At 43.4% G+C, this 11,202-nt stretch overlaps 1 protein-coding gene across 2 annotated transcripts in view; it reads right to left on the bottom strand.

Annotated features, from left to right (window-relative positions):
* Positions 1-2,150: 2,150 nt before the first annotated feature.
* vav3a (vav 3 guanine nucleotide exchange factor a) overlaps positions 2,151-11,202 on the bottom strand; it is an 81,147-nt gene continuing 72,095 nt past the window's right edge. The window contains exons 25-28 of one of the 2 annotated variants that reach the window (XM_076760969.1): positions 10,669-10,798; positions 5,454-5,534; positions 3,426-3,577; positions 2,151-2,338 (exon numbers count right to left, since the gene is read on the bottom strand). In XM_076760969.1, coding sequence (XP_076617084.1) covers positions 2,294-2,338; positions 3,426-3,577; positions 5,454-5,534; positions 10,669-10,798 — 408 coding nt within the window. In that variant the 3' untranslated portion in view covers positions 2,151-2,293. The remainder of the gene's footprint in view (positions 2,339-3,425; positions 3,578-5,453; positions 5,535-10,668; positions 10,799-11,202) is intronic. The other variant, XM_076760970.1, reaches the window with a different exon arrangement.

Raw genomic sequence — 11,202 nt, 5'->3', positions numbered from 1 at the left:
GAAAGGAAGCAATGCCCCGAGGGCTGCGACCAGAGGCACGATCCACTCATCAGCCACATCAAGTGCTTAAACTTGGAGATCAGCTCTGCAAGTTCTGACTTTATTCAATGTCTCAGTATCAGTATCCCACCATGTTTTTCACTTAAAGTGCCAACTGGAGAATGCTGCCTCTTGGTATATTAACCCTACATGTGTTTCAGTGACCATTTTATGTATTTTATGTACATCACATGTTACATAAATAGTTTCCTCTTAACAGATAAGAGACGGATGCTTTGTAAAATGTCAAGCGTGGGTGTGTGTAAGTGCGTGAAAGTCTGCATTTGAGGAGTGAGGAGGAACATAGGAGGTATAGCCAAAGAACAACTTCAAACCGAAGAAATTAAAGGACTACCTCAACATAATGTTCTCCATAGAAATGGGTGTATGACACGCAGCCGTGTGATTGGGTGACTGGCAGGTCCAGGGAGTGTGCCCCATGAATTAAATAAAAATGTCAATATGTACATATTTTCTACAAAGACGGGTGGTTTGTAGATTGTTTTACAGCAAAAGAGAGGCGACACACTGGCTGAGGTGAAAACATCGCTGCGCAAAGCCAACTGCTGGGGAGGTTTTGGCCTCACCTCCAGACATAAGACGATCATTATTATTATCATTTGGATCTGTGTACACTGCTGTCTGACGACACGTGAAGTGTTTATTCCCTCAAATGTGGGAAAATCCTCTTTCACTGTGGATTAAGGAGACAGAGTGCATAATGTATACGGGGTGAGGGTGGGACACAGAAGAGGAGAGAAGATGAGAGACAGGACAGCAGGAAGTGGGAAGATGTCTCAGTTCTTTTGGATTGAAGCATTGATACATAAATACCTTTTTAAATTTGACCTTTTCAAATCCCCTAAATTACAAGTGTTTGGTATTTCTGCACAAACTGTTTTGTGCAAACCTCAAAAATAGCAGTTGTTAGAAGCCACTAATTGTCTACTAATATGTAGGAAGAAGACGACAAAACACCTCGATGCATATTCTGGTGAAAATGTTTTTCAAGTAGATGCATCGCAAGAATCAAACTGCCTCATATCTGTAGATGGTGAAACTGAGAAAAACAGTTCCAAGACATGCTGGAAAAAAAAAAAAGCAAAAGTGAGATGGATAATTGGGAAATAAGAAGAACAAAGCTGGGCTGCCTTTGTGTTTCATCTGCTTTTCTTTCTTCTATTAAGGGGACAGGAGGCTTCCAGGTAGCATGGCTTGTTCCCCGACAAGCCGCTAATGCCTCCAATAAGATAAAACCTCGGCGAATGTGCTCCTGTCGACAGAGCTGCCACCGATAAGAGCAGAGGATCGCTAACAGCCAAGACAACCAAAAGCATGAGAGGCTGGGCTGGAGATAAAGAATGTAGGAGGTGGGAGGAAAATAGGAACAACAGCGATCAATTGCTGGCACTGTGCAGCGATGCTATCCGACGCCATCCCTCTCTTACATCTCTTGTAAGAGTGTGTGTGTGATCATAATCTGAAGGGGAGGAGAGGTGGGTGGTGTGTGTGTGTGTGAGTGTGTGTGTGTGTGTGAATCTGGGTCATCAAGTCATCAATAACCACCTGCATTAGTGGAAGAAAGAGGCAAGGTCAAGACTGACTGAAATCCTGACTGACTGAGTGAGAAGGGGATGAAAGGAAAGAGAGAACTTTACAGTGCCGGTCTTTTCCAGCTCGGATGACTCTATTCCCACAGGGGCCGGGAGTGAGGATGGATGCATGGATGGATGGATGGATGGATGGATGGATGGATGAGCGCATGAATGGAACAGTGGCATTTGAGTATCTACTTTTGACAGATTGGCGACGGCCGACTTGGCAAGCAGAAACAGGTGGGAGTTGGGGGCTGCGGCTGGCTGGGGCAGAGAGAGGAAGGAAGGGTGAATTATGGATGGACGGACCAAGCTGGGGAGGGAGGAGGGGGCGTCTGGCGAGGGCTTGTGCCCCCGCTGACAGGCAAGCTGCTAGTTGGTGGAGTCACTTAGCCACACAGAGTCAAGCAGAAATGATGGGGCCATCTTTGCATGTGCAATGCTCTGCAGCCCTTTTCTCTCCCGAAGACCTCTGGGACGGCTGCAGGCCGCAGGACTCCGTCGAGGAGAGTGAAGCCGTCTGCTTTGCTCTGAAAAGTAACACTGGAGCAAGCAGCACTGCAGAAGCTCACTGTCTTTGTCACGCCCGTGTGCTCAGTTTGCTTACTCCACTGCTGCCATTCTTCCTTTGTCGTACTCTTCTTCACACGTTGGGCCACTCACTCCTCACCCTCCTCTACGTATGTGGATGGGAACCAGCCGACCTAAGGGGGGGGGGGAACAGCAGTAAGTAACAACACAAGGATTTGACTGGCAACAGGTCCATTTTCAACTTCTCTAACCTATTTGCATGTCTGAAACGTCTTAAAGTCTGACTAAAATGTTACACAAAACGTCCAATCAATCCACTTTTTTTATGTTAAACACAAGCCATTTGGGCAGTTGTAGTTACAATTGGAACAGCTAGTCTCAAACGGTACATTAAATAATGTGTATATTTCTATTGTTTTGACCACTTTTGGTGCTAAACCAGAAAGTAAGAGCCCGCTGTTGAAAGGTTCCGGTGGTGTAAACCTGAGTGTTTCTCTACTGACACATTCAGCCAGCTTTTTTCCAGCCAGCAGTGCTGATTGTTGTTGCTGGTTGAAGGCTCTAAAGAGAGTCTAACAGCTCTCTACAGACTCTACATTCAGTGTTTAGTTTTCACCAGAGCAGCATCAACACACACATCAGGCTCCGAAAAAACAGAAACGCTTCTTCATTTACCGCAGCTGTTCACAAAACACACTCACAGCACATTACAGAGGGCTGCGGCACACACACACACACACACACACACACACACACACACACACACAAACACACACACACGGGCTAGAATGCAGTGCATGCGAGTGGGAGTCGGCACATGTAGCTCCCTGCATTTAGAAGCAGGATTTTCTCAGCCTGATTATGAAGCGCTGTTGGTATTGGATGGGAATGTTTAAGACATACAACAGCAACAAACTCTTCCAAGGGATGATACGGCGAAACAGAAACGTTGGAAAGGTGTACATGACAGACTAAAGATAAAACATGCTAAATCTGAATGGGCCCTTCCAGGCACCGGTAGACGAGGATATTTACCAAGGCCCATTTTTAGCACTGCTTAAAACTGGATTTAAGAACTTAGCAGCCAGATGAAAAAACAAAACCGGTTTCTGAGTAAACACGGCTAATGAAAGTTCTGAAAGTCTTCTGTAGATTCAATATCAGTGAATGTAAACATGAATGCAGTGCAAAGCTGCACATTCGCAGGTTTGTTATTATATCAAATGAAGGTTTTATTGAAACCTTAACGCTGCTGCTTACCCTGCCATTGACCTCGCCCCTCCACCAGCCGTTGGCTCCTGACTTTGTGTAGATCTTCACCACGTCACCCTCCTGCAGCGACAGCTCCCGGGTGTCACGTGAGCTGAAGTCGTACCGCGCTATCGCCACGCCGATCACCTTCGGAGTTAACACTAGAAAGAGAGAAAGACAGGTTGGGTGTGTGAAATATGTGAAATGTGGTTCATCCGAGGCTCAAGAGGATGCATTTGAAAAGAAATGTGAGAACGTCAGTTTCAGTGTCAACACGTGTGCACACACACACACACACACACACACACACACACACACACACACACACAGATGGAGATGGGTGATATTTTTTTTATTTGGCCAGAAAAAAGCCTGTCTAACACTACTATGAGCATGATGTGAATTTTCAAATAAATAGAAGTACGCAAATTAATTGAGCTTTTCACACCATCAAATTTAAACAGGAGTGTTTTTTAAGGGTTTACACGTCTACATTCAAACAGGCTGCACCACACAAACTACTTCTTCCTTAAAGATTAGCTTGTTGCTGTTTACACCCAGTCAGAGCCAGGTGTTGCTGTTAGTGAATATTCATGTATTTAAGTGGCATCTAATGGACACCAGTTCCCATAAACCCCAGATGTCCATAGGTTAAATGTCATAAGTCGACAGAAGAGCAAGTCCAATGTAGTTGAGACATGTCCTCCTAAACATGTCTTCAGCCATCGGTCCTCTCTGTCCTGCAGTTATTCCAGACTTACGATCATGTAAGTATCTTCACTGCTGTGCTTGTAGTTTTTTCATGAGAGCTGTAGTTTTTTCTGTGCTCGCAAAGTAATCGCTGATGTTTAACTTAACTTAAAATCTTAAAGATTTCAGTGCCTAATATCAGCTGCTGTAGTGGATTATGAGGAGAAAAGACCAGAAAGGGGCTTTATTTTTTCAGAAAAACGGCTGAAAGAAAAGCTTTAATTGTATCAAATATCGCCTCAAAAACAATTTTTAAGTTAGCATCACTAGTTCAGTCATTTCATAAGTTTTAATGGTGTGAGCTAGTCACTAGTTTGAAACCAGCTCATAGTTACTAAAAACTCAGGCTTTACTTTACATACAAACTCATGGATTTACAAATAGACGGTGCAGCCCAATTTAGAAAATGTATCTGGTCCCAAATAAAAGCCGAGGGAAAAAAAAAAAACAATGTCGACTTAGAAATTATTTTGCTGTCTCATAATTTGGCGGGCGACCTGACAAACCACATAAAATCAGCTAATCTAAGAACAGTTTGTCCGTTCAACCAGTGCGTGTGATTTACTTCACACTGCCTAAACTAAAAAAGAGAAGTACGGCCCTTGTAGGTACCTAGTGCATCGCTTTAGTTGAGAAAGTCCAGCTGGAGTGTTCTGACAGCCATGTGTGTATGTGTGTGTGTGTATGTGTGCGTGTGTGTGACTAGACAGCTTGTTGAGGAGACAGCAGTATGAGAGACAGCTGTGGAGAAGGCTAGCTAGTTACCACTGCTCCATCCCATCCTGCCGACTTTCTACCTTCTCCAGACACTGACTGGTGGGTCGGACTGGGCTAAGCTGACAGGTGGAAATGGAATGTCAGAATATCTCTGCAACCTGGCCGTGGGGATAGAATATCTAATATAGAGGAGCTCTGTGTATTTGGACACCTCCACTTTTACTTTGACGGACAGACACACACACAAGCAAACACACACCCAATCCGCCTCAGAAAACACCTTCTTCTACTGTTTCTGCCTCACGCTCCATGCAAAAAAAAGCACAAACTTACATCCAGTACATACATGCATTACTTAAACAAACAGTTCCTATTCTCCAGAGAGGATAACATGTATGTGCACACCACTATGGAGGAGGTGAAATGGTGCAATGGCAGAAGGCAGCGATTCAGGCGATGGTGTGAATGCACTGAGCTACAGCCAGCATGCTAAGCAGCCTTCAACATGAAAGAAAAGAGAGAGAAATCAAGTGTTAGAGAGACAGACAGAGAGAGAAGCGATACCTGTACCTGACCAGAAGGGAGCAGAGGAAGGAGGCACAAAGCTGTAGCCGGCAGGAGATACAAAAGAGAGGCCACAGAGCAATGGGGCTATGGCAGGGCAGGCCAGGCAGGGAGCGGAGAGATGCGAGAGGGGGGACAGGGCAGGGATGGGGTTAGGATGGAAGAAGGAGAGAGAAGCAGAAAGGAGAAAAAATAAAACACGTTTTTTTAAAAATTCCCACTCTGAGCTCATTTTTTTTCAGAAGTATAAAGAACACAGTTGCAGTTTGATAAAAAATAAATGACGGCAGGCACAGGAGGAGCTCTAGCCAGCGGTACTTCATCTCCACCGCCACTGCTCGCGGTTCTTTCACTTCATTTATTTACACTGTTTGGCCTAATGTGGAAACTGTAATTAGAAATCTCAGATTTGAACTCAAGCATGAGGATCGAAGTCTCGGTCCGGTCTGAAATTTTAATGCTTTTGTGTAACAAAACGACACATGCAGCGTTCTGGTGTTGGAAAATTAAACCGAAAGATCATCCAGATTGTATTAAAGGTACAAAAAAAAAAAAAAAGGTCCAAAACAAATACACAGCACTGCTAATATTTAGTTGAAATATGAAGTGATGATGTGTCTTGTTTCCAATTTGCCAAAAGGATGTCTGCATCATTAATGAGGGACGCCGTCTTCACTTGTTCATTTAATTGGGAGGAACATGCAGTCTACTCACAATTACAGCACAGGGAATAGATTTCTATTTGCATATTTATAAAGACAATCATCCGGCTGTAACGCAGCCACAACTGCAGATACACATCTCCTTCGCAAATTTCCTCTGACAGACACGCTTGACTTGATAACTTATCAGAAAACGATATGCTTTATTTCATATTCAATTATTAGAGCGCTTTCCTGCGGTGTTATTGTTTTTTATGTTGTGTTTCTGAAGCTCACAGAGTCCGCAGTGCACATTCGCTTTAGAAAGGCTGACTGTGCCTTCTCTTGCGAGGAACTTGAGAAACGCATTTGTATTTCTATCCACTATTTCTACTGGCAGACAAAGAAGCTACAGGCATTGATCTGACACCAGCGATGTCTGAGAGTTGGCAGTGTTCGTCCATTGGGGAATAGAACCTCTAACCCTGGATGTACTAGTGTTTTAGTCTTTACGGATAACTTTGAGTCCACTGGGTTATTTTGGAATGTCAACATAGCAGCATGGCACACGCACAGACAGGAGAAGTGCAACAGAAACAGTTGGCTCAATGGACACCTGCATATTGTCCAGAAAGGTTTAACTGGGGTGAACAAAATAGCCCATTTCAGATGTAGGAACTATCTGCAGTGTCTCGACACTGGAAAACTCTCATTCAAGATAAACACATTACACAGGGGTGGGGTCAGAGGGATGGGCGCATCCCCCTACCAGAGCCAGAAAGTGATAGGCAGTTGGCTTATTAACATCATGGATGGATTACTGAAGGCCTGGACCAGAGCCTCTGCATGAAGTGACCGTTAACACTGCTCGTGGGCAAGTCAATCAAACAGCTGCAAAAAGATGCAAACGTCTAGAAAGAAGCACAAAAGACCTACAAAGAGAAACACATCAACCACAAGGAAACACAAAAGGACCATAAAGAGACACAGAATGGCAACATACTCTGTGGTCTGGTTGACAGCACGTGTACATGTCTGTGTCCAGAGAGCCCCTTTCTCATAATCTGTAAACTTAAATAAAAGTCATAGCATATTTTTTTCCCCATTGTACAAATATGGGACTCATTTGTACAATTAATACAAATTACCCTCCTTAAAACAGCACCCAGTCCAGCCCCATTCAAAAGTTTCCAAATCCCCCTCCCCGCCTTACACAGGTGCCCACATTTCTGCCACCAGGAAGAGATAATCTAATCCCCACAATGGCAGATAGATGCCCAAACTTTATGAAAAATGTGCCGCTCCCAACAATACTGCTGGCAAGTTAACTGGCCTGGGTTATTGATATGCTGTAAGGAGAGCAGAGCTCCAGTGGTTTTTAAAATGAATACTAATCAGCGCACTGAGAGACAGCTCAGCAACCCCTAATGGTGTCTAGGTACGAGCAATATGAAGAGGGATCGCCCTCCACTTCAAACAGCCACCAAAACACCAGCTGCATTTTACATGCTTCATTTTTGCAAAATCTGATTTGTGGACCACACCGGAATACACAATGTGAGCTGGTTGACTAATAGAGGAGACTAACATCGAGAGTGCACAGACACGCACGCAGTGTATCATTTCACGAGAGAGTGAGGATGAGTTAAAATCCAATCAGCAGCCCAGAGTCCACCCCCCCAACACACACACACACACATACACACTGTCAGCTGAGTTTGTTCCACGGACACAAATTAATTAATATGATGGCACCGTTGCCATTGTTGGGAGCATACTGTTAAAAAAAAAACAAAAAAACCCATCAATCAGTCAGTTTTGCCTTCTGAAAAGTTGTCCAAAAAACATACAACAAAGCATGAACATTAATTAGCAGTCTTCCAGCTGAGCTCGAGGAAGATAGAAATCAAAACAAAAGAGTCATTTAAAAGTGAAAGAGAGAAAATGAAGTTTGCGCACCAGGAGGAGGCTGCCTACGAGAAATGAGATCACACCGGAACAAAACAAATTTGGACTGAAGCTGCCTCGACTTGTGATTTGAAGCGGCACTTGAACAACAGGCCTCGTCTAGAACAACCAAACAGCTCTGTAGGCTACAATCTGTTCGCATCTCCGCCACTTGGAACATGACCGTCAGCGAACCAGGGCTTTTTCTTCCCCCCGCCGCACACGGTGGCACACAGAGTTCAAATGAAATCTCATTTTCCCACTGAAGTCATACATTTTCCATTAACCAACTGATGGGCAATGATGCTTCGCCTGGCTCACGCACTGTTTAATACCTTTTCTTCTGGCACTGCTGGAAACACTCTGCTTGTGTGGCGTGACCACGGGTGCTTTACGAATAGCAGTCTTTAAACATCTCGTATCCTAACCTGACATTATCAGCCAAGTCAATAAAACAAATTCAAGAAGCTCTTGAACTCTTGAGCCTTTCTACTGTGTCTTCATTACTAAATTACATTCTAAAAAAAACTAGTTTTTGCCACATAAATGTCCGTATGCGTGCCCGAGCTCGCACGTTGGAAATGCTCTGTTTTATCTGTTGCCTCACTTCAAACCCAAACATCATCTCATTAAAATCCCAGTTCAAAGTTACACCCCCCCCCCCCCTACACACACACACCTGTTAAATTCAAAGTCAGAAGGGAAAAACATCTCTCTGGAACACCTGAGTGTTGAGAGGAATCAGGTTAGTTAGGGTAATGACTGACAAAGTCCCACAGTTAAGCAGCAACGGCAGCTGCATGCATAAATAATCGTCGGCGTGCTGCATTCCAGTGCAGCTCTGCTCGTCTGGAAGTGTTGGTGACAACAGCTGTTTTGTCTTGAGGTGTCGACAGGTTTGTTCGCAAAAGGTAAAAAATATCTCGCAGCTCAAATCTTCACTCCAACTACCGCCAGATGGCACCCCCCAACATCAACAAGAACAAAGTTTGCCAACAACTTAATGTTATCTGTGATTATCAGCGAGACGCTTCGCCCATGACGTAGCGTCGAGCGACGGTGTGATGTTGCAATACAAATAAATGACTAATAGTCATTTTACAAGTAGAATAGAATTATATAATGTCATAATGACTATTTTACTCACTCATATTGTGACTAATCAAAAATACAATCCACAAAGTAGATGCTTTCTAACTTCTAGACTCTAAAGGCTCTTGACATTGGTTGACTCGCTGAAGGTTCCACCAGATTATCTCCCTCCCCTTCAACTCAAATTGATTTGATCTTCAGTAAACGTCCAGAGAGCGTTATCAGATTTAATAACATGCTTAGCGGATTCTCCAACCACCGTTTGACAGGTGAGTCAAAAACAATTAACATCAGAGGAAACTGGACTGCTTTTAACAACAAATAGCTGCCTAACGCTTTTAAGGGTTTGAAGGTGTTCCCAAGTGAATTAAAGCAGTGTGTGCAAGAGAACTGGAAGGATGATAGATAAGGAAGCAGAGGAGGCAGCTGGTGGGAGACCAGCAGAAATCAGCAGAGCCAGTAACAGCAGCATGTTGCAGGAAACTACAACTATTAGCAATGAAAGGAGCACGAACGATCAGCAGAGTCAGATCCCACAGACTGCTTTACTAACAGGATGCTAATGCTAATGCTAAATAGCTGACAGCAGCATCGGGAAGGTTATTTCAAAATGTAATTTATTACATATACCTACTGTCTAATGTCTGTAAATGACAGTTATATTATGGTTTGTAATAATAACATTATCTACTACAGCCTCCGTAACCTGGTCTCTATGACAACGTTAGTTCACCTTATGATTGGCTTTGACATTTTGCTGACAAGCTTTATTGGACCTGTTTTTTCCGACTCACACACCTCACAATGGATTCACTGTCAGTTTAATCTCCACAGCTGTCTGCAGCAGCTGCGTGCAGGTTCTCACCTCAGCTGTGTTTCACGGGCGTAACCGCGACCTAAAGCGTTTATTTGCACTTCAAGGTGATTTTTTTTTGGTTTCGTTTGGGCCAACGCACACATAAATGCAAGGTTTAGACACAATGAAAATGCAATATGTTCATCTGCATTTTGCAACCTAGGCGGAGCAGAGTGCACTGCTTGGGTTTGCTGGAAGCTGGAGCAACGGCCCACGTTTCCCATCATGCCATGCTGCACTGAGTAGTTTGCAAAGTTTGCTGTTTTATATTACAGAATGCAAATGTTACTTTATCATATTATTCTACAGTCGTGTATACTGCTGCTAATGTTACCACTGTGGAAATGTGATATATTACTGTTGCATTATGACTGTTCAGTGTCTCTGGTTTAGAATGTGATGCATACAGCTGAAACCATAAGATAATTAATGAATTCATCAATCAACTAAAACTTGATTATTGATTGTTTTTTTTGTTTTTTTTTAAGAAAATTGGCAAACACTTGCTAATTCCAGCTTCTTAAATGCAATGCTTTGCTGTCTGAAGTGCTCTGTATCATCAGCGCAAAATATAGAAATACAGTGAAGGAGGCATTTCAGGTTGCTACTTTTAATGTATAAAAGTGCTTAGTGTCTCAGCTGTGGATTGTTTCTATTCTTAGTGACTCCACAGGTCTGTACTCACTGTTGCTACCCGACCGGTTGAGGCGGTGCATAGAAGCATTCTCCGGTTCCCGGTAAGGAAACTGCAGCGTGGTGTCCAGACTCCTAAAACCTTCTCTCAGGGAGTGGTGTTTGTAGTACTCAATCAACTCCTGGACACACACACACACACACACACACAGTAAGCAAAAGAATAGATATGCAGTCATTTGTGTTTACTGCTGACATATTTCTCTTGAAAATCAGTTTGTAAAACCAGGTAAATTTCCAAACGCTTTTTTCCACATCTGCTTGAAAGCTGAATCTTATCATTATCTCAGCACCCTCTGCTTTTAACTTAGAGACGTGAAATAGCCACTTACACCGCGTAAAAAACCATGCGGAGCATTACAATATGTTATGAAAGCTGACTTCAATATCGCACCACATCGGACAGAACTTTTGCTCAGGTTTTCTGACATTTAAACATTATTAAAATACTGTTTTGACACAGACCCGCATTCAAATCTTGTACTCAAATACCTGTTTTTAGACTTGAGATCAAGAAAACACAGCC

The sequence above is a fragment of the Chaetodon auriga genome, chromosome 21 (genome assembly GCF_051107435.1).
Source record: "Chaetodon auriga isolate fChaAug3 chromosome 21, fChaAug3.hap1, whole genome shotgun sequence".
Lineage (NCBI taxonomy): Eukaryota > Metazoa > Chordata > Actinopteri > Chaetodontiformes > Chaetodontidae > Chaetodon > Chaetodon auriga.
This window is presented reverse-complemented; position numbering and strand designations above follow the sequence as displayed.